Genomic DNA, 24,166 nt, shown 5'->3' on the forward strand with positions numbered 1-24,166 from the left:
TTACACTTAGGTAGCACGGAAAGCCGTAAAACTCTTGAGCAAAAGCTCATCTTTCAAACCGGCAGTGTAAATCCCACAGGTATCAACGAATGCTTTTCATTCCACTAATTTATTCGTGTTTTTCTCATTGCCGTGTTCCCACCAATCACGTAGCTCCATTTTCTGCCTTTAAAAGCACACACAACCCACAATTCCTTTATTTGCTCTGATGAAGGGCTAACGCTCAAAACGTCAGCTTTGATAATCGTAACGGTGGCCAATTTACCATTTCAACTTTGTTGATATATTGAAATTACTTGGTATGTTTATTACCTGATGTATGAAAGGTGCAAAAACTGAGGACAGATCAGGTTCCAGTTGTTTGAGAGGTTGTACAGTGCTATCTACTGGTTAAATCTCTATCTAGGGGATAGCACAGTTTGTTTTGTTAACACTTACAGTATTCAGTGGATGGTGAGTTATCCTTTGGATAGCATTATCTACCCTTTGAAAAACAGGCCCTGGCCCCAATTGTTCAAAGGGTAGATAAGTTACACCATCTACTGGATAAATTTCTATGCAGTGGATAATGCAGTACATTTTGGTAATGCTGATATCCATTGGATAGCAATTCATCCATCAGATAGTATTATCTGCTTTTTGAACATGAGGCCCTAAACAACTGAGTCAAATAGAAATGATTATGAAACATCAACAGAAGGCTCTCACTGATATTCATTTTATGAGATCTTGCATGATTGGATTTACTTTTCAAGCATTACTAAATGTATTATATAATATTAAGCTTTTGTCCCTAATGAGTAAGGCTTGTCTGGTTTTTTTATGAGTAACCTTTCCAGGCAAATTCAGATACATGTTCATTTATGTGCTTTGTTCTTTTTTTTGGTGATATTATATTTTTGTGACAGAATCATGCGGATCCCTATATTCGTAACAGTCGTCAGGAGTCACCTCTTGATTTAGCAGCGCAGTATGGTAGAATGGAAGCTGTAAGCGAAAAACGTTTTTCATACGAATTCATAGAAATTTTGTTCTGAGTCATTTGGTTGATTAAAGTAGACTGAATTTACACGTTCAAGTTTCCTAGTCAGAAAATGCAAACTTAAGATACTTTAGACTTGGGTGCTTGTGTCCTTTGCAATAATAATTTTTATGAGCCCTTATTTGTTTCCAGGATGAATTTTTGCAATTGCAGCCACTTTTGGCTTTCACTCCTATAATTCATTTTACCTTTCCCATTCACAGTCTAGTTTAATATCCAAAGAGCATAGATATATCTAATTAACCAAGTGCGAGGGCCATACCGGGAGAACATCGGTCTGAGGTCTTGACAGTACAGACCTCGCTGCGCTCGGTCTGTACAAAAAAGACTGAGGGCCGATATTCTTCCGGTACAGTCCCAAGAAAGCTTGGTTAATAAGAGATTTATTATATGACTGAAGTTCAAAGGGACATAAGTGCGGTATCATTCGGGACCATTCGCGACAGTGCCCGGTCCAGTACTGAGAGAATATTGACCGGCAATAGAGCATTTTGATTGGTTGATTTTAGTTATTGACCCTCTGACTACCCAAGTCATGTAATAATAAAGATTATCACGTGCAACTAAAATTAGATGTTTCTGTGATGGAAATCTTAGAACCTGGATTGATGTTTTGCCGCCAAAAAGATCTCAAGAGTCATTGATAAGTTGACAAATTGTAGTTTGCTTTTCACACTTTGATGGTCTAAAGAACTCAGTCCCAAACTGGGTTTGTGTGAAAAACTAGCATGCATTTCAATATTTTACAAAAATGTTTCTTAGAAAATCTGGCTTTCTACCATATCTATAATAGCTTAAATGTTTGATTAATTGTGTTGTGGCTCAAGTTGATTAATAATCTCTGTGTTTAAAAGGTAATTCTCTGATTGTAGGTCAAGCAGTTGTTGAGCTACCATCCCAATCTCCTTGATGATGTGACTGTGGTTAGAACACACACTCCTCTTCACCTCGCTGCTAGAAATGGCCATATGAATGTGGTGTCATATTTCCTCAGTTGTGGAATGGATGTCAATACATCGGTAATACATGTACATCAGAAAATATATAATTATCTGTAATAAATCACCCCTTTTTTTTCTGGCCAATGAGAAAAGTTCACTTAAACACAACAAATGATCAGACTTCGAGGAATTGGTTTAAGTAACCAATTAAATGGTGGGAAAATAAAAGACAATACAAACCAGCCCAGTGCTGAATTCAGTGAAATGTTAGTGCAGACTAAAAAACCTGTGTTTGAGGGATTGAATTTTGCAATTTCAAAATGGATTGAACAATGTGATATTTGAACTTTGTCTCATGCAATTATGGTGCAAAAATGTAATTGTGATTTCAAATTAATTCACACTTGGAACTTGTTTGATGTTGAAATCATGCGTATGATTTCACACTAAATTGCACTTACCATATGATTATTAATTAGTAAACAGGTAGTAATTATATTAAAATTCTGATTAACTTAAAGTGATATTAGAACTCTTTTGTAGAGGGTCCCTTATACTTTTTAGGTGAAGTGTGATTGGGCAATTTTTTTCTCATGAATTATGATTTAAGATAAGATCTTTTCATGTCCACTTGAACGAATCTTTTTACTTGAATGTGACCCATGAATTAAGAACTGAAAAAAGGTGATTCATGAACCATTTTGTTGTGCTTGACAAATTTCCGGCTATTTTATTGTTATGAAAATGTACATATTGTTCTCGAACAGCTGTGGTTAGGGTTTTGACAGGAGATGGACTCCACGTGGATGAATAGAAGTCAGGAAATAGACCACTAATGGTTCTTGAACAAACAAGATGAGACATGACATCATCTTATGTCACATGAGACTGGTCAAGAGTGGAAAAAATTTATATTAATTTAATGTGATTGTCTCAAATTTCGCATGAACGTGAAAGAGTTTCGTATATTATTCATGATGCATGAAAAGGCCAAATATTTTTATGTGACTCAGTTTTACAAAGGGGTGGTTGGACCCTCTTTGTAAGGTGCTTTAGGAACAGCTCTTCACCAAGAAGCACCATATGATTATTTATTAGTAAACAGGGATTACATAGTTATTAAAATTCTGAACACTGTATTATGATAAATACCATTTATTAACTAAAGTGACATTATAACTCTTTTGTAGGGTGCTTCAGGAACAGCTCTTCACGAAGCAGCACTGTATGGTAAAGTGGATGTTGTTAATCTTCTGTTACAGTGTGGTAAGTTGATCAATTCAGCCTATGCTGATGATTGGTAAATTATAACTCTTGAGTTTAGAAAACTCTTGAGACTACTCTGGCCTTGCATTGCAGACTTTCGCATCGTGATTTTGAGCTCTTTGCTGACCAGTCCTGACCCTTGAACTCCCTGACCCAGATGTGATTAACATGTAACATCTTCCTGTGATTCCAATATATTATCTTGCAAATAAGTAACTTATAAGAACAGATAGGTTTATCAGCCAGAGGATGTCATCAAAATGTAACACCAAACTCTCCCCTCTAATTTACAAGGAAATCTATTTTAGTCAGAGGGAAGAATTGCAAATTGGATCTTGGGAGTTTAAGGGTGAATGTCCAAATTTGAAAGTTGTACAAAAATGAACAGTGTCTTTGCTGATTGAGTGTCGTCCTTTGTTTGTACAGTAATTCTGAGAATGAAACTGACTTGATGTTTCCATCAATATTGATTGGGTTATTCATGTAAGCAAAGATATTTAAAGTAAAAACTTTGGAATGAAGGCTGGTTTGGGTTTGTCTAGAAAATCCCTGACTATTGGCAGTTTTACAGTTTCCTGACAGTCTCAGATTTTGCTAATATGTATGCAAAGGTGAAACAGTTTGGTTTTTCATTGGTGTTTATATATTAAAAAATAGAATATTACATGGCTGCTTGGAGATACAAAATTTCTCTGGCAAACAAGTGAATTATTTTTCATATCTCTGTGCGGCCATGTAATATCCTCTCTGATCTTGTAAAGCATATTTAAGGCCTCTCTGTTAATCGCCATAGGAATTGATGTCACTGTCGTGGATAGCAGCAACAAAACAGTGTTGGACCTTTTAGTCTCACACCCTTCAGGAAGAACAAGGGAGATTAAAGAACTAATATACGGTGTGTTTAACTAAAACAACCTTTATTATTGTACCTTGATCTCATGGTTAAACACATATTCAAAGTGTGATTGTCACAATTACCTACAGCTTTTTTTTGAATGAAATTTTTGGAAAAAATGACATAGGTGCATGTGACACTCTCACAAGATTATTTGGGTATCTTATAATCAAGGAATTTTAAAAAAGCAGTGGCAATTCTAGGGGAGGGGGCCCTCCCCCTTATTTAGGGTAAAAAAATAAATGAATGTAGAAGGAAGAAAGCTGGCAGGTGTACACGCACAAAAACAGGAAAAAACCAAGTTCCCCCCTTAGCTCAAGGTCTGGATCTGCCGCTGATAATTCCCAATCATCATTCTCAGATTGCCCTAAAATCCTGATTATGAGGTCAAAGAACTGTGACCTGAAACTACCCACAATACCTTTTGGGATTGTTGCATGCACTTTAATGTCGTCTTTTTTTTTTTTTTTCTGACAACCTTTCTCAAAGCAGCTGTATATGGTTGGGGTCTTGTGTTAATAGACAGTGCAATCAAGATGCACTATACTTTGGTACAAAAAGTAGTTTAAAAAACAGCTGCCTCCCTCTCGGTGACCAAAAAGCAAATTCAACAAATTCTTTCTGTAGGTTAGAATGTCTTTCTGTGTAGCCCCTTGTTCAAATAGACCTAGGTGAGATAGAAAGAAAAGGTTTGAGAGCATATGGCACAAGAAATCGGCAAGAATACTTAAAAAATATCAGTGGTGGCATTTGTAGTCTGATTTTTGGTACGTGTCTGTGAAGACGGTTTTCAAAAGGTCAGGGTACTGTTTATAATCTCAAATTGCAGTAAGTGTCATATTCAATTACATTCTTCTTTATAATGGTAGTGATAACAACAATACTAATATATATTTGCCGGAGCATAGTTGTGCTTAAAGAGTAACCAGCACCAGCTATTTAATTCTGTAACTGTGGGAGGGCAAGGTGCAAGTTTCCTTAATCAACAGTTTACATAATGTTAACATTAATTTTTTGTGATGTGTCTTTGAATGATTTTCCATTTTCATTGTAAATACTTAGTGATACTCCAATTCTATCAATGCTGCTAATTTTCTACTTGAAATTGTTACTAACCAGCCTCCAGCCTCAAAGAGCCTGTATCTAAATTAAGACGGCAAAAGACTGGTGAGTTCAAAGAATTCTGCAACAATGGCTGACAAAAGTCAGACCATCGTTAGAGATTGTTCATTCAATACATGTGTCTCCAGCTGTTTTAACAGCTTAAAAGTACTTAACCTATTAACTCCCAGAAGTGATTAACCTGTAACTTCTCCCTATAATATCCATACATGATCCAACAAACAGCTAATGAGAATACTCAAACTTATCAGGTAGAAGTTGTTACCTTGATTGAACACCAAATTCTCGTAACCAATTTACAAGGAAATGTGTAGCAGCAGGAGGGGAGAATTCATAATTAGATCTTGGGAGTTAGAGGGTTAATGAATACTTAGAAGTATTCATTAACCCTCTACAGCCTAACATCAGTATGTATATTCTCCATACTTTTCTCTGTACATTTCCTAAGGTGCTGACACCTTAAAAGGAAAGTATGGTCTAGAAAAAGTTTATCTCAATCAGAAGACTTTTTCCTCAGGAGTTCGAAAATAACTGCCATTTCGTCCAGTTTTCTTTGTATCAGCGACAAGAGCGCTTTGAAGTTGCCCACTTTTAGAACTTTCGTGGTTAGAAAAACGCCATCTTGGATATTACGTCAGTTGTGACGTAGCAATAGTCAAACTTTGTTCGGCGCTTCGCCCTTATCATCCTCGGACTGTGAGTCGATTTCAAGTTTAAGGGCAGAAGAGCCCCTGGGGACATTGTCTTACAAGACTAGTTCCAAACGGTCGCAGTCGTTCTGTCATCTGATTGGTGCCAGAAAATCTTTGTTTTTTTCTGCCTAATCAGAGAGATGTGTGCTTTAGACTCCTTTCGTGTGTTTTAACACGCACATATACAAGAAGCTCAGTTGCTCGCTTTGGTTGCTTGGGCCATGCGACGGTGTGAAAAGTGCTCGCGGCGAAAAAGTGTCAGTCTCAGTACACAATGTAAGAGAAATCGATCAGATTGTCCGTAAAAATCTCCCCAGAAATCATACTAAATACTTTCGCAGGTATCACAAGAGAACGTGTCTAAAAGTTTGCGAGGTTCGTATAAAACACAATGGTTGCAGGCGTTGATATGTTGCTTTGGTATCCGGACAACTCGCCCCCTGGACGATTAGCCCCAGACAATTAGCCCCCAGTTTTTGGACAATTAGCCCCCAGTCTTTGGACGATTAGCCCTCTGTCTCTGTACTATTAGCCCCCAACCCACCATCCTTGAAATAAACTATGCTCTTGGTGTTTACTTTACGAACGTTTCCCTATCACGTAATTTGAAATAAACAATGTTCATGCTATTTGCTTCTTATGAACGTTTCTCTGCCACACGTATCGAATTATAACATATATTTTACAAAAGTAAAAGTTTGCTTATTTTAAACCCATGCGCAAGGTGCCAAATTTTATTCCTTGTTGTTTATTTCGAAGCCTCGCAAAATGCGCGAACTTTTACCAATTGTTGTTTCATTGTTTATTTCAAACCCATGCGCAATGTGCGAACTTATGTAAATTTGACGTGAGACATTTCATTCATCCCAATTCAGTGCTCATGGTTTTCTTAAATTAACGATTCCTCTAATCAAATGGCGTGTTTCGTTCGAAGTAAAACTCTTGATCCTTGGGATGTGTATAAAGGGGATCCTTCAATTGTGGATGCTTGTATTAGCTTATTCAGCAACAACTGATCACAGCTGCCCCTGTACATATCCTGATCCAGGTACTTCACTGGGAAGCTACATTGGTCAACACGCAGATCCGTCTGGTCTCAGACTAAAAGCTGAAGAGACATCAGTGGTCAACCTAACAAACAACGCAGAGAAGACTCTTCGACCTCTGGATTCAATATGAAGACAGCCAAAGGAATTCAAAAAAACTTCTGGAGGCCTGTGCTCACCTCGTGCAACCCATGTAAATTAAATTAAGTAAAAATTAAGTAAATTTTGATAATGATAACCATTCACAAAAAAAAACCTTCATTAGGAGCCACAAACTCATAAAAGTCAATGACCAAAAGATGAACATAAGTTCTCCTTTACATTAAGACTGGGGGCTAATCGTCCAAAGACTGGGGGCTAATTGTCCAGGGGGTGAGTTGTCTGTCATTCGTCGCTTTAAACGTTAAACGAGATGTAAGCTTAAATCTTTCTAGATTTTTTGTACAATTTGCTGACTGAAACTTTGCCAATCTCGTGAAGTTATTTCGTCGCACGGGCCACGCAGGTATGTCGAGCAACTGGCGCTTATGCTTACATAGTGGGAGATGACAAATGCGGAGCCCTACTCCATGGAGTACCCTATGGAGTACCTGGATGGAGTACCCCTGAAAGTCATGTATTGGTCAAATAAATTACTTTATGAACATGATGAATCATTTAGATGTACATATCATGATATATATTGAGCTTGTTAGCTCTCTGATTGTCGCAGTTCGATTTAGTACACGAATTGACCGCCATCTTGAAATTAACATTAAACTGCTGACCACTTCCAACGGAAAACTTTAATGCTGCTAGCATCCATGAACGTTATCGTTAATAGGCCGACTACCATCTATTTTCATATGATCTTCAAGAGGCCAAAAGGAGGGACAACCTTCATTCTGCAATGGGTTTGACGTCTTCCAAAATACTTGTTTATGTGTGGCGTCTGTAAGAAGTGTGGTGCTCCATCTAGTAACACAGGGCCTCATAGGTTTCTCAAATCTGCGAAACGATGAGGATACAAGCTTAAATTTGTAGGTTGAGACTTAAAAAGGTAATCCCTATCTTTAAACTGAGCTTCTCCTCACCCATCTATTTGTAGCGCAATAAAATTGAGGTATGTAAACAAACCAAAAACAGTGACGGGTCGGCAAATAAATCCGACTGGGGTTGTTGATCCGGGAAATGCAGTAAGCTTAAATATTTTACATCGTGCAGAAATAGAAAAAGTGGGTTTTGTTCATCACATGGAGTTGTTTGTCTTCTCGTCAAAGGACTCATTACACAGTGGTAAAACCAAAATGGAGGAACCAGTAAGACTCATGAGAGCCCTAGTCAACTTTCCCTCAAAAAACTGGATTGTATCGAACTGTAACATTCAGAGAGCTGGTAAGCTCAATATATTTTAGGTTAGGTACATCTAAACGATTCACCATGTTCATAAAATATTTTATTTGACCAATACATGACTTATAGGGGTACTCCATTAAGGTACTCCAAAACGCAAAGCCCTACTCCATGGAGTACCCTATAGGGTACTCCATGGAGTAGGGCTCTGCATTTTGTCATCTCCCATACGTAGCTTTCTGTGCGCGCCAAAATCTAATCTTTGCTTTGTAGTAAAGTCTTTCACAATATGGCCAAAGTTGCAGAGAACGTTAAGTTTGTGGACGACCTCCAGCAAGCGCTTACAGAAAGCTTAGCTGTGTTTCCGGTTAGCTAATTGAAATCTTAACAAAAACTAATTATCGAGAACATCGTGGGAAGGAGAGATGTTTTCAAACAGTTACCGAAGGGGTTTGGAAAGAGTTTAATCTTTCAACTGCTGAAAACAAAGATTTTCTGGTACCAATCAGATGCCAGAACGACTGCAACTGTTTGGAACTAGTCTTGTAAGACAATGGGTGCTTACCATTTGTGAGAAAAATCCGATTGGTGTAACCATGGCATAAAGGTAAGGGAGTTTCCGAACTCATGGACCAACCGGATGAGATTGAGCTTACCATTTATCCATCAGGCATTTTGTCCCACCCCAACCCAAGGGGAAAGGCCTGGAAACGGAATTTTATGACCTGCCGTTCCGAATGGAAAAAGAGGAGTACCTCTGAAGGTACTCCACAATTTCCGAAAGGAATTCCTGGAAGATTGCCTTACCATTTGACTTCAAACTGAAATTTCCGAATTTTTTGGCCAAATGGTAAGCACCTAATGTCCCCAGGGGCTCTTCTGCCCTTAACTTGAAATCAACTCACAGCCCCTGGGTCTCTGAGGATGCGCCCTCATTGACCAGTTTGACCTTTGTGAAAACAATTCCTGACACTCCTCATAGTTGAAATGAGGTGAAGTGTCGTATGGTATGGATGTCAAAACACACACTAAAATTCAAAAGGAAAAGGTGTAAGCCTCCACAAGCAACTGGGAAGTGAAATATTAAAGAAAAGTTGGCCGGCAAAACCCGGCGAGGACAGCTTGGAAAACCTTTCAAAACCTCAACTGCCAAAACAAAGACTTCCAGCGAGATATGCAGGCTTGTAAGTTTTCCTTGTTGACCCTCGCTTCGAACTGAAAGCCGATGCTTACCTTTTCCATATTCAACACAAATTTCAGTTATCTATACTATGAACCTTTTCAAACCATTTTGCCTTAAGCAAATAAATTGAAGCACGAAATGGTGGTACACCGTGTGTGGTAAATTCTCAGTCATCACCCTTTAACAAAGCCGATTTTCAACATCATGCGCTTTTCCAAGCAGTGTATAAAGATATTTTGTCTTTTCTAAAACTGTTATGAGTCCACCGAGTAAATTTTCTTTAGCCCACCATTCACATTCTCCTGCGAAAAAAAAAAACTTAAACGATATATGATACATTCCCGGCAAATAATCAGACACGTTTGCGATAAATACAAATCATCCTTCGTTAGGTAGGCGCCCATATTTCACTATGTCATGTCGATTGGACACCATAAATGTAATATGAAAACATTAATTTTTATGTCTTCCAACCAACTACTTGACGTAATTATGCAGTACTTATGCTATCAAAAGAAATCGAAAAATTCATTTTAGTTTCAGTTAAATTTGAGGTAGTTTCTAATGTAAACACTGTATGACAGAGGCGACTTTCTGGCGCGCGACGAGAATGACAAAGCTCTACTTTTCACGAGTCGCGACATTTGAAAAATTTTAGAATGAAAAATACTGCGTTGAAGGTATTTCTAAGCAATAAAGATAAAAAACACCATTGCAAATAAAGGTAAATGCTGAAACAAACAACATTCAAATCGTAACAATTAACTTCTGCCTTTTGTCAGCGTTAACTTTGGCAACTTAGTGTTTCTAATCAATTTGTCAATGTTTACGCATATGAAGAATGATCTTCAAGTCAATCATTTCTAACTTGTTGCATGCCAACTGGGGCTGTTCTTAGTTCCAAGCGACTCGTGTTCAATTATACACCGAAGCTGGGTTCCTGTAACTGCAAAGATAGTTCGTCTCATTCCAAGGTAGCAATGTAAAATGAATCTGACGCGGGCACTGTGGTCTTCTTTAGCAAAATAATTATCATTCCACAGCTTGGGATTTGTTTGAGAAAAAAACCTTTGCCTTTCAAATTGAGTCGGTGTCCTAGTACATTTAATTCTTAGGAGCATACATTCTCGTTTTCTGTAGGTTCTTCTTAGCAGTTGCCGCAATACCCTGGTCCCAGAGGTTCTCTTCTCTCTAAAAAAATAGGATAAATCTCTTCTCTCTAAAAAATTTGGCGCCATGCGCCGACAACGAGTAGCAGGCAGTCGAGACAACCTCAAGTGGAGACCATTGAGAACCTCACTTTGGTGCATTCAGCTGTTTTGACAGCTGATCAAATCTATCACTTTTCAACAGCCAATAGGAAACGTCAGTATCAAACAAACAACAATAATAATAGTTTCGTCATAAAGATGGCAGATTTCAATTTGAAATTGCCGATTTTTGGAACGTAATTGTTCGCAACTAAAACGCTTTTAGCTAAAATGAATAGCCAGATAGGACGATGCAAGCAAGGAACTTTTGATATAAGTAAACTTTTTCTAGACCATATTTTCCCTTTAATAACAATCAAGAGCTTCATTAGTTTGTGATCATTTTCTTTATTCTCAGGACTGTAGTGTGTGATTCAGAGATGATATAGAGATTTTGCATGGCAGCCATGTTGTATGGCAGGAACGATGAAAATATTTTGCATAAGAAAGAAAGATTTTTCCCACGAGAAAAATAATCTATTGTTGCTGCCATGCAAAACCTCTATTGAAAGGAGAAATTAGATGTTAGTCACTTTCAGGGGTCAGAGAGAGGATTTAAAAATTTTGATGTACCACATATATGTAACATGTATGTGGTGAATCTTTTGTCGAGGGGGAATTGCATAGCTTCCCTATTCCAGTAATTATTAATTTATCCCAGTAGTCTGGGGGGATTACAAGTATGCGTAGTCTCTCTACTGTTCTTTTCATATTTCCTTTGGCACTGACAAAAAAAATTGTTCAACTATAAAAAGACCTTGTTTGGTAAGTTCTCATTTCCCTTATTCTCTTGACCCTAATGTTTGATTCAGATTAATCACTTTGACTATTTTAAGGATAAAAGGTTCTTCAACAAACTTTTTTGAACTTTCCTTAAATGTTCCCTACGAATATGTCTGTTTCAAAAATACCATTGGAAAGGTGGGTCACCTGGTTTGTATAAGAGATACGATGGGCCAATCTTACCCCATTTATGCCTGTACTTGCACTGATCATGTGCATGGTTTCATTGGTTCACAGTACATTTTGCAGTAGCTGGAGGCAAGGGTTTTTTTAAAAAAACTTGATTGGTAGCAAGTCTCAAGCAGATGGAACAATTTGACTTAGAATTGGTGAAAAAATGACACAATTTTAAACAACAATGACTCAAAACGTTCCTTGAATCATAGATTTCAAGGTCATAATTTGCACCATTGAGTTATGGGCTTTGTGTACACTGAAGCTATATCTTTTTTTCCTTTGATGATTTTTTTTAATATCTCCAATTTAAAGGGGATAATTTGTACACCAAAATTATTCAATAAAAAATATAGGTCACCATGCTTGTTCAAGAACCAAAGACCATTGTCCCACTTTACTTGGTCCATTTCTTGAAAAACAATACTGTGTTCATAGAATGCATGCATGCTTATTTGGCTAATTCTCCAATTTTTATGCCCTGTACAAGATGCGCAGTGCAATACTGAGGAATTACCCCAAGTGCATCCCTGGTTTTCTGCAATCATTTTTTTATCAGCCAAGGTTTTTTCAATCCTGGGTTGAGAGAGACATCTTCTCTGTCTGGCTGTTCTGAGAATGTGTATTATCCAAATTAGCGGTTGGTTTGTTGTGAAAGATGTGTATGATTTTGACTTGTGTAATGTATACTGTACGTCCTTGTTACTAATTTTTTTTTTCTGTTGCCTTCTCAGAATACAAACCTGGTACAAGAAACTCAGCTAGGACATCAGGCACATTTCCTGTAAGTTCAAATCAATTGAAATCATGTGTACAAGAATTTTGTCTTCCCAATGAAAACCTGGCCATCAAGTAATTGAAGATGCATTGATGTACTAGATACATGTAGGTGTGTTAAAACTTTGCAAACTTGTTATCCCACCAGGGGCGTAGCCAGGATTTTTCAAAGGGGGGGTCACAGAGGCTACTCACCAGATTGTTAGGTCGACCTCCACGCCGTGCATGTTTTACTCAATGTTACAGTTTTGGAGTGAGCAGTGAGAGTATAGTGGGCAGGCCAAGATATTGTCATGGTGTTTTCACCACCTGAATATTGTAGGTTGTTAGCTCAAAAGAAGGCCTACCAAGGGGGGGTCACGGGCACCCCAGGACCCTTGCCCATAGAGGCATGTATTCTTGAAAATGATCTTGTTGACATTTGAGATTTTGTCAGTTTGGTGGATGACTCTGATAGGGAAAAAGATCACCTGATTTTTTTAGTGCAAATGCCAAGAAGGTCTACTAAAATTAGAGTCAGTGTAACAAAGAATTTACCATCTACAATGAGTTGCAATAGTTTTGGCATGTTTGACTACCTTTTTTAATTTTCTTTCAATAATTTTCCATTATCTCTAGGTCTCCCCCATTTCAATGTCGCCTGGTGTCAAAAAAATGATCACTAAATTCTTGCAAAATGTTTTCCAGGGGGAAAGAGGGGACTTTCAAGTAACCTATAAGAGATGAATGATTTGATTTCTGTTTATTATGTGGCATGAAGGGTTTTGTCGACCACTTACTATTAGAGGGAAGAGGAGCCAACTACTTTTGCCCCAAATTGTAACCATATTATGATCAGCCACTCAGGGTTCAAATGCAGAATAACTTAGCCATTAAAACTAGGCTTCTCTGTATCTCCAAGCTGTGATCAATTTGGTTGCCATGGTAAGCAAAGAAAGATTTTAGTGGCTAAATTTGCAGCATTGCCAATTTATGACTCATGTATGGTGGTTTGGGCGTAAGCTGTTGTGTTATTTTATAGTTCAGAATTGATGGTCAAGGGTTAAACAAAAATTAAGTCGCTTTAAGCATTGTTGATGCCCAGTCTGTATAAAAACTGTTCTTAAAAAATGCAATATTGGAATCCTTGATTTTAAATGTATAATGTTAGGGGTATCCCGAGCGTCCAAAGTCAATGGCCGTTCCCAGGAGACCAACCTATGATACTGTACCACGTCAGACAGGTTTGTTGTAAAATCAATCATTTTTTTTCATGTTTCTGACCTAATCTTATGTAATTGAACCATTTTTGTAATATTTGGTATTAGATCATGATTACAACTTCTACGTGATAAGTTTGAGTGTTCTCATTACCTGTTTACTAGATAATGTGTAGACATTTACTTCTGGGAGTTTTGAAATAATCCACTTTGCCTTCTGATCATTCTTTGTCTTCCTGTGAACGGTTGCAATTGAGGATTGCAGCGGTAACCGGCCAAGTCACCTGGGAGTCATCCTGCTCGAGGTCATTTCGCCCGAAACTTGAGACACTTCGCCCGAAATTTTAGTCATGTCGCCCGGAAAAATGTTAAGTCACCCGAAGAAGCAAGTACTTAAAAGATCAGACTCGGACTGTAAAACTGCGATACGTTAAGAAATCTCTAGCACCATTAATAGCGCTCTTTGTTTCCGACAACATCATGAAGATTCTAAAAGCGTTGTTCGTTTCTCGCAGCAAAATGAAGCGTTGTTTGTTTGGTATGTACTCGTTTCGTGCTCATGGAAATTTCTTAAGCTTGAGGAACTTAATCTTGGTTTATAGCATTACCATCGATCATGTCTCATTTTCATGACCTTTTGTCATTTGCAGTTGTTGATTCAAATTTCCTTCGAAGATCGGGGACTTACGATGCCGTGCCTACTCAGCGAACAAGACAGGAATCATTTGTAAGTGCCTTTTGATTGTTATCAGCGAGTAGCTGTGATAGAGTTTCTGCGATTGTTGACTATGAACAAAATTCAATTGAATTCAGCAAGAATTCAAGCTGATAGAGCTGGGGAAACTTGCTATTCAAAAGCCTGAGTGCTATGAGTTGCAGCTTTTGAGAGTGACGCTAATAGATTCAACAGTCGTTGGAGAATGTATGCCGGAGCAATCCACGCAATCTCCACTGTTTCTTCTTAGCGCTCGTGGGCGAGGCGAAGTGAATCCTGTATTCTGATTGGCTACCCGTGCGGACAAGATGGGCCCATCATTGCTCGCTTTGATCCCGCGCAAGAAAACAAATTACGTGGAGTGGACTTACAAAGGTCGTGATTTTTGCCGGAAAATTTAGTCGGTATTGGAGTTTCAGAAAGCGGCAGAGGAATCTCCTAACAAAGGAAACATGAACGAGTTTGTGCGTTAATTGTGCTTCAAAAACTGGAAAATTTAAATATAATTATTACAACACAAAGTGATAGGAATGTTTGCAGCGCGCGCAAAAAAAAAAACCAAATCATTCTTGATTCCAATGAAAGCAAACTCTTTTTGCCTTATATTTCATCCTTTATTGAAAATGGCGGAATAATTATTAGCCTCGTTCTTGGTTTTTGAGTTTTTATGGACTTTGACTTCATCTCGGTGCATAAAAATGCTAAAGAGAACTCGGCCAATATCCAGCCATCTTGACCTTACCCTTGGTCCATTACGCAAACTGCACTGTTGGTAGAATTGTAAGTAGAAAACTTTTGTTTCCAGAAGCAGCCAAGTTACGATACTGTACCACCACCTAAAGGTGAGTTTTCAACACACACTCTATGTTTACATATTAACAACTGAACAACTTTAGCCCAGGGCATCCGAGGCTATTACCTATGGTTTGATTAAAGAACAAAAAGATCAGAGGTGTCACACTCGGCTGCGCCTCGTATACCACTTTTTTGTTTTTACCTCATTTTGACGTCATTCGTGACCTGTTTCTTAACAGACGCACAGTAGATAACTACATATTTAACGCCACAAAGCGAATGCACATTTCATTTATCTTCCAGATGGACTTCTATTTAAATGTAGAAACTCTTAGATGCGTGCTTGTGTGTGTGTGATTCGACTGAAAATAAATAATTAATACAAATAGCTAATGATAAAATAATTATAACAACAACAAGAACTATGACAAATGGAATAGAAACGAACACACAATTTGTAGCATAACCTGGTCCGGAAGTACAAAGTCTTAACGAAGAGCGACACAGCGCTAGCAAAAACTAACGGAGCGACTGACTTAGTTGAAATCAACTGGCGATGAAATTTTCTAACGAAAACAACGGCGCATACTGGCGAAAATATATAGCTACCGGCGTTACGTTATTCTTACATAACCTCACGTAAAAACGCAAACTTACGGAATAGAAACAGAACATTACAATAGTAGTACGGTAGAAAGAAAAACAATATAACAGTATTTCGCAGTTGCTTGACAATTAATAAAAATGCAAATCCTAGTCATTACACGGTAACATGGATTCTAGTTGTTAAATAAATGGGGAGTAACGAAGTCAATCGTATTGCAGCATTTGTGATCGAGCTAGTCGATTTATACTAATTCATGCTGTTGTTGATTCTTGAGTTGAGAATAGAAATGTATGCTAGTTAATTCAGAGGTTTTTTTTTTCGTCTTTTTTTTTTTTTTCATTTTTAGCTGCGTCTGAAAGACACACTCTTAACGAGACGCAATATGACAAAGTAGGGTCCAGGACTCCCAATAACAACAATTTTACCCCTCTTGATGAAGGCTACTACTTGATGGGTGCCCCCGAGCAACCTTCCACAGAATTACCACCCGGTTACAGTCTTGTTGGAGTTCCAGGCTACCCTGGGGCAGTCACCAATGGGCGATGTCCACTGCGACCAGGCAGTACCTATACTGAAGTACGAAAAGAAGGCGAGACCACTGTCTCACCTTGGAAAGGGCCTCCTTCTCAAATACCAGAGGGTAATTATTCCTATCTTGGATTCCCTGGGTCAGCTGGAGAAAAAGAACCTCTTCCCGTGTCAGGTACGATAGTGTAGACATTGCGAACTTAGCCTCGTTATTTACAGTTTTTAAGTTCTTTCATTAGTACTGTATTTGACAAATGTTTTACTATAATTCTGACGCTCGGTAATAGAGGCCGGGAAATGGAAATCTTTTAATAATAATAATAATAATAATAAATAATAATAATAATAATAATAATAAAAGTCTTTATTAAGCACTCTAAACACCAAACGTGTTTAGTTACAATGATATGAACTTAAGCAAATATAAAACTAATTAACTAAATTGCTAACTGACTAACTAACAAGAGAACAAACATCTATTAACAAAAGTCCTCTTGAAACGTTCAGTTCTGACAAGCGGGAGAATATAATTATGGCGCCTCTTACTTAGCGTAACTATTGGTCGCTCAGGTGGCAAAAGGTCATCTAAAGCTGTTGTAAAATCGCTGTCGGTGATCTTGGCCCACAACTTCTTATCTTTTAGAGTAATAATATTTTCAATCAAAAAAAGCTCTTTGCTGTAACCAAGCTTAAGTGCTCTCTTGAACAGCCAGTCTATGCGACTCAAATACTTATGATAATACGTGTAGCCCCATACTTCTACAGCATATGTAAATATAGGTAGAATAAGACTGATAAAAAGAAGATGAAGATGATCCGACGGCAATCAATAGAATTTACTAACACGTAAGATGTACAGACGACTACTGGCTTTCGATATGATATTATCAAAATGTAGATCTGATTGAAAAGTTACGCCCAACAACTTCAGACATGGTTTACGCTCTATAGAAGCCAGAGGAGCAGGTGAAGCCTTAGTGGATTTGCCTTTAAAAAGCATCTCCCACGTTTTCTTGAAGTTTAGTTGCATACGGTTAGCAGATGTCCATGCGACGATTGATCAGACCTCATCAGCTGCTGAGTTACCGTTGTTAGCCCCCGATTTTACTGGAATACAGCAAATTTCACAAGCAAATTCTGATTTGGTGGTCACGTATGGATTTATAACAGGTGTTTTCAACTTAGAGCAGAGAATATCATGAGGGACCGAATCAAAGCTTTGCTGAAATCAAAAGAAAAAATTCTAACACAATAGTTAGTATTTGTAACTTAATACTCGTTTGCTCTAAACACAGTATTTGAAATAGAAACCTAAGAACAGGTTAATAAGAAGGCCTTGGACAAGTGTACCTGTACGCTACGGATATTTTAGGGACTTTAACCTTCCAGGTTTCGTACAGGTCTTGGAAAACCTGGAAAGTCCTAGAATTTTATTTTAACATTTTCCAGGACTGGAAAGTCCTGGAAAAATACTATCAGGGTCCTTGAAAGTGGGCAGTTCGCTACCCCCCTCACCTCCCCAAACATTTTGTAACATTTTTATGACTGTTTACCGCTACTTCTTTAAACTTGCACATTTCGCTCGGGCGGGAGACAACGGCAGAAAGAGTACATTATGAGTGTTGTAAAACCAAACAATCACCACAGCCAGTCAGGAGAAAGCAAATATCACAGGGAGCCAATCAGAACTCAAAGTGAATACGAGCAAACTGCCTGAAGCGCGGGAAAACTAGGGTGACCAAATCGCGATTGGTTTTAGTTTTGAATCTGATTGGTTTAGAGGGTGGCACGAGATTTCTGGACCAATCAGATAATGCTGTAAGGTGAAACCAAAGGAATCCAGAATTACCTTCGACACCCAATCGAAAAATGTTGTAAAGAACCTCAGACTTGTTAATAGAACTCGCTTTTCTTGAGCTTTCTAAGTGGCCGTGCTGAATGATCTCCTCTTTTTCTTTAAAGGTATGGCTGGTAAAGACATTCCTGGGTATTGTTTGGTTGGTGAGACAACCCGTCCACTTGCACAGTTACAGAACCAGAGTGGAGGTACTTATGACCATGTCAATCTGCCATCACGACCAAATCCTGACGCTAATCAACATAACAGTGTCTATGAAGTACCCTTTTCATCGCTTAGGGGTAAAGGAAATGGCCAGGAGGCGAATGACACTCCCGTTCAAGTTCCCCCAAGAGTTTCAAGGGGTCAGTCGTTAGATGTGTACGAAAACACCAGTATTGGAAATCAGCCGGTCAAACAGCCAAGACAGCAAGCTACTAATTACGACTTTGTGTCCCTCCCGCCACGAAAAGCCACCATGGAACAGCCCTCTTACGACATAGTTCCCCCGCTGAGTCGAGCACCTGATGATCAGCGAGGTAGCCTAGAGGTGAGCTCATCAGCTACAGGTGGAAGGACTCCAACGGACCGACCCTGTCCCTTGGACGCACCAGGGTACGAAATTGTACAACCACGAAAGTTTGGCTCTTTCGCTGGCAACTCAGCGCCTGAAATGCAACCCTTTGCAGCTCTGCCTGGGTATGAAGCCATGGCCCCGCCACAGGATGAGGGATACGAAAAGCTGGCCCCTCCACCTGACATACCACAGCAGCTGAGCAGCCGTGGAGATTATGAAACCCTTGCTATGATAAGTCCTCAAAGAACAGGGTCTCAGACAGAACCACCACGTGTGACCCAGCAACGGACCAGTGCAGTGAACATTCCTGGGTCAACTTCTCTGTATGAGTTTCCCCCGCCAATGACTTCTCCCGTTTATGAAATTGCACCATCTCCACGGAACGCAACTCAGGTAAGTTATCAACATTATTTAAACACATCAGTTGTTGGTTTACTGCAGAGGTGTCAGTAATTTCTTCTACAAGCAGCAGCCGTCGGTGTAATGAGCGGCTGTGCCCAGAAAAGGGGCCAAAGGCGTAATTCAAACACGAGAGCCTGCTTGCGGGCTCAACAGATAGCGGTGAGACGTCTTATAGGCAGCGGTCGGTAACAGGCCTTTAGTAAAACTCCTGGTTAACTGATGTACCAGTGGCTTCAAAGGTGTTTCAAGTGTTTTGTTTTAGAGAGGAAAAGTTTGTTTTGCCTTGTTTGATTTTTTGTTTGAGAAGTATTTTGGTTGTGAAAGGGGAAGCCGGAAGAATTAGTTGGAAAGTGTGTGGCGCGAAACTTGAAATGTAACGGGTGAAGAGTGTGGTGTGTAGTACGAGGAGCATAAAAGCGTGAAGTGCGAAGCCTAATGCGTTGTAGCACGGATCCATTCGTCCGCCTCCCCGTCCTTTCTCCCGTGACTCTCTGCGGACTTGTTACTTTCCGCTTTGCACACAATTTCCCGGTCACGTCTCTCTTAAGTGATAGTACTTTGCTCATTTGATTATCGTTTTTACATTCTCACAGCTTCCTCCTCGACAAACACAGACTGCCCCTCCGCCTCAGGCCCCAGTTAATTATGGAGTACAGTGGATCGAGAAGGAACCAGAACAAGCTCAACCTAAGGTCCCTCCACGAAGAATGAATGACTATTGCGACTGGCAGTCTCTCAAGAAACAAAATCTTACGTCGCCTGCAAGCCCCCCTAAATCTGGACCCTACGAGAAAGTGCGCCTTGAGGGTCCATCAGAAGCAGGAATAGTAGACTTGGACAAAATGCGGTGGAGAGAAAGCCGTGGTTCTGGAGGAGATTATTGTACACTGTCACCTTCAGCTGTAAGACCTGGCGAAACTATAAACAGAGACAGCATTGCTTCCAGCGTGTCGTATGTGTCGGAACCTACAATGACACCGCCATTTTCTCCTCCGTCGCCAAACACTGCAGAAGCTTCAGTATTTGAAGTATTCGGATCCTTGCAACCCTCAGATATGACGACAATTCCAGAAGCCCCCGGAGATGTCCAAGATCAACCAAACCCCCCTCGACCCATTCCACGTAAAAGAACCAAACCGAAGCTTCTTCCCCGCGACGATAGCTTACACGATGAAGAATATGCAACCCAGCTGGGGGAAACCACGAGAGCTGAAAGCAGTAGTGCTCCTTTAGAAAGGAGTCAAGATCCGTTTAGTTTTCCACCTGCTATAGCTTCCGCCCAAAAGATGGACAGTCCGAAAAACAGTAATTTTGCCGAGTTACACAAGCGCTTTTCGCCGCATTCTTCGCGGGAGAACATATTTTCTGATGTGAACGCTTCACCCGGTGGAGAACGGCAAGAACCCGACGGAGCCGAATCTCAAAATGATGTGAGGCCTTCGCCGTTGGTTTATGAAAATGTGTTGTTCAGACGAAGCGATGAAGTAAACAAGACCGAGGCGAGTGATACCCTCGAGAACGGAACTGTTGTGAAGAGAGATGATTCTGTTGGGAGGCCTGGATCATATAGGTTAAGCACACTGTCAGCGGAAAGCCCCATGGATGAGAGAGAAGAATGGGAAAAGGTAACGTTATGATTCCTTCGAGCAATCTTCTTTCAACTTCAAATAAGATTTTCGTTCTGTTGGGGACTTTTTCCCGCTAATTTAACCTTTTGAAATCAAGCCCTTGGTATGGACAGGATTTTTGTTAAAGTTATTGTTAAAGCAGTTCTTAACTGATTAACGAAATAACAAAACCAAGTGAATCAGAGCAACCAATCAGAACAAAGCTTGACATCATCATTAACCAATGAGAAATCGGGGTAAAACAGGTTAATTGCTTGAAGCGCGGCCAAACGCGGGACCAAGGAAAGCGCGGGAAAGCATGGGAAAGCGCGGGTGACCAAGTCACAATTTTGTATCTGATTGGTTGAGAGGGTGGCGCGAGTTCTCTAAACCAATCAAAGATCACAGGAAAGAAAAACCAGCGCAGTCTCAGATTATTTTTCGACACAGTTCAACATTGCCCTGATCCTTAAGAAAGGGGAGCCTTGTAAAGAGAGACTACTGTAGGAATATATTCGACAGTGATGGGAAATCGGTCTCTAAACTTAATGCTCTCCTCGCATTGGGTGGCAAATGAGTAGACAATGGTACCTCCGCGAAAAAACCACAACAGCAACAACAGGTCATTGATGAACAGGCAAACATACATATAAGTTGGTAAAGGCTGATAGTTTCTAAAGAAACTGTTTGGGGCTGCGTCGGTGGGGGTAACGAAATAGTTTGAATATATCAACAAAGTTGAAATGGTAAATTGGCCACCGTTACGATTATAAAAGCTGACGTTTCGAGCGTTAGCCCTTCGTCATTCGCTTCGACGAAGGGCTAACGCTCGAAACGTCAGCTTTTATAATCGTAACGGTGGCCAATTTACCATTTCAACTTTGTTGATATATTCAAATTATTACATATAAGTTACATTTTTCCCTGCGCATGTCAAAAATGGGACTCTGTATAACAGACCCTGACGTATCGTTGGTTTATTGCGCTGTAATTACGTTATCAGTTCATTTTCTTGTGTTTTGTTCCTTTAGATCGAAGCCTTCCTCTCTTCCATCTCTCAGATTGATGTTCCTCACACTTTAGAGCAACAGATCGCTGATGCAGGTATCTTTTGGTTGCTCTTAAAATTTTTCCCTCTCGCAGCGTGTCCGTATCAGAGTTAAAAACAGATCAAAACAAAACAAAACTAACCAAAATAAAAAGAGCAAAGGGTTAACAGACAGCCGGTATTAATTGTTTAATTTGGGGCAATCTGGAATGCAAGAAATATTAAATCAATATACACAGTTGATGCTCACAATTGAATGAAATAAAACATATGTTGACCTGCAGATAAAAATTAAGTAAAGAAATTATCCTCGTTGTTGAGCTACAATTGAAGATATTCTAGAAAAGAAGCTTGCAAAGATTCAGGCTTCGTTCCCGCAAAGGAATCTTATCACAATGAAATTAAATAAATGATAATTATGTTGACCTTCAGTTTAATTCTAAATAAAGAAATGATCCTCGTAGGAGAGCTGCTGTGAAAGAAAACAATGACCCCACTTACATTTGCGTCGCTCCCAACACTTGGCTTCGTAGCTCTATTCGTAGGAGAGTTCAACTAGTATCTGGGAGACAAACGTTCGAATCAAGTCGAAGCCTGGATACTTTCGGGCCTTTTCATCAGCAATTTCTTTAATTGCGACTCACCTACTAGAATCATTTCTTCACTTACGCTGTTGTATGTACATTACAGGCAAGGCTGGTACTATAGCGGGCTGGCTGAAGGCACTGGATCTTGGTCAGTACGAATCATGTCTGGTGGCCAATGGATTTGACAACATCATGTTCTTGGTACGTTCCGGTTTTGTTGTTCTTGTTGTAAATGTTAATGTTAGTGTACATTTTTGCTTTCAAAACAGTAAAATTTAAAAGGCTAAGGCGCGGTTTATCCTCCTTCAGAAAATTTTGCTCAAATGATAACGAAATGTTGTACAATCGATTTATTTTTTTTTTACCAACGTGGCATTTATACAGAATGGGGTTCTCGAGGATGACGATCTTATGGTGATAGGAATTGTGGACTTTAACCATAGAAGGTACGGAAGAAAAAAACTCAATCATTTATTGTTTAAAAAAAGTTTAGTCTTTTTGGGTCAGTTTGACCTAGCGTATTGAGGTGATTGTGAATTTTGTGTGTCGTACACCAAAGATGAGATATGGCGGGCGAGTGAGCGAATTGACCATTTAATTAAGCGAGTTGACGGTGGAAGTTGGTGAATTTACTGGGAGGCATTGACTTCTGGGATATGTAATTGAGCAAGCGACGGCTGGTGTTAAGTTTGCATCTGATTGGTCGAGAGGATGGTGCAACTTTTTTAGACCAATCCCAAAGCGCAGGGAAACAAAGCCAATCACTACAGACATCCAATTGAAAATTGCTTAATGGGACTAACCCTGTTTTAATTTCAACAGAACCATCATGGAAGCGGTGAAGACCTTAAAACCCTGTCCCCGGCTTAGCGACCCGGTGTCAACAAAGCCTGAGAGTTTGGAGGACTGGTTAGAGCTTCTGAGTCTCTCCGAGTACTTTGTTGTGTTTCAGCACAATGATATTACCTCCATGAAGAGAATACGCATGCTATGGGAAGTGGAGCTAACGTCGGTTAGTGACGTTGACCTATGTATAAAAGGACATCCGATTGGAATTTTTAGCACTAATTCTTGCGCAATGATACGGGTATTCTTTCCAGAATTTTGTGGGTCGAAAAACAGTTTTAACCCACCTTGCTGCAGCGTGCGCGCAAGAACGAAATCCGCTAACAGGGCCAAAAATATACTTGTGTGCTTTAGCCGGTGGATTTATGGCCTGCGAGCATGTACTGCAGGTAGCTTATTTCTACGCCCGCGGCAAGATGTGAGACGAGTCGGGGAGAGTTTTGCCGGGGGTCTGGCACCAATAATGAGCAGTCCCAGACCCCTTCCAGACCTCATACTTTCCCGCGGGCGAAGACACGCTCGTCCCGAAGCGCTGAGAATAAGGACTTGCTCGCATGTTAAGGACTAATAAGCGTTGTTTCGAATCTCTCTGTTTCGACTACCTGATATACGAAACCAAAGATTGCAAGAATAAACGTTGTCAAGGTGTACCATTAAAAGCTTACGCGTTATTAAATTCCAACGGAGGTGCAGATTTGTGATGAAGCTGTGCGCTTAATGTTGGTTTCTTTTTCGGGCTCTTAGGTCCTGGAAATAAACTCACTTGGTCATCGGAAACGAATAATGGCTTCACTTAAAGAGGAGGTGAAGAATATAGAAAGAGAGGAACCATCAGAAGTAAGTCAAGACCACTTGAATCCGAGTGGCGGCTAGACTGACGGACTCAGTGGCCTTCTTGAATGGCTGATTTACTTA

The 24,166-nt window shown here is 39.7% G+C and overlaps 1 protein-coding gene across 2 annotated transcripts in view; it reads left to right on the forward strand.

The window, feature by feature from the left end:
• Nucleotides 1-24,166, forward strand: part of LOC111321380 (uncharacterized) — a 33,439-nt gene that overhangs the window by 2,983 nt on the left and 6,290 nt on the right. The window contains exons 6-22 of one of the 2 annotated variants that reach the window (XM_022924230.2): nt 909-989; nt 1,915-2,061; nt 3,174-3,249; nt 4,043-4,144; nt 5,264-5,311; nt 12,461-12,510; nt 13,654-13,726; nt 14,353-14,429; nt 15,223-15,259; nt 16,166-16,522; nt 18,310-19,154; nt 19,757-20,788; nt 21,802-21,874; nt 22,509-22,606; nt 22,790-22,851; nt 23,228-23,417; nt 23,996-24,088. In XM_022924230.2, coding sequence (XP_022779965.2) covers nt 909-989; nt 1,915-2,061; nt 3,174-3,249; nt 4,043-4,144; nt 5,264-5,311; nt 12,461-12,510; nt 13,654-13,726; nt 14,353-14,429; nt 15,223-15,259; nt 16,166-16,522; nt 18,310-19,154; nt 19,757-20,788; nt 21,802-21,874; nt 22,509-22,606; nt 22,790-22,851; nt 23,228-23,417; nt 23,996-24,088 — 3,441 coding nt within the window. The remainder of the gene's footprint in view (nt 1-908; nt 990-1,914; nt 2,062-3,173; nt 3,250-4,042; nt 4,145-5,263; nt 5,312-12,460; nt 12,511-13,653; nt 13,727-14,352; nt 14,430-15,222; nt 15,260-16,165; nt 16,523-18,309; nt 19,155-19,756; nt 20,789-21,801; nt 21,875-22,508; nt 22,607-22,789; nt 22,852-23,227; nt 23,418-23,995; nt 24,089-24,166) is intronic. The other variant, XM_022924232.2, reaches the window with a different exon arrangement.

This window comes from Stylophora pistillata, chromosome 10 (assembly GCF_964205215.1).
Source record: "Stylophora pistillata chromosome 10, jaStyPist1.2, whole genome shotgun sequence".
NCBI lineage: Eukaryota > Metazoa > Cnidaria > Anthozoa > Scleractinia > Pocilloporidae > Stylophora > Stylophora pistillata.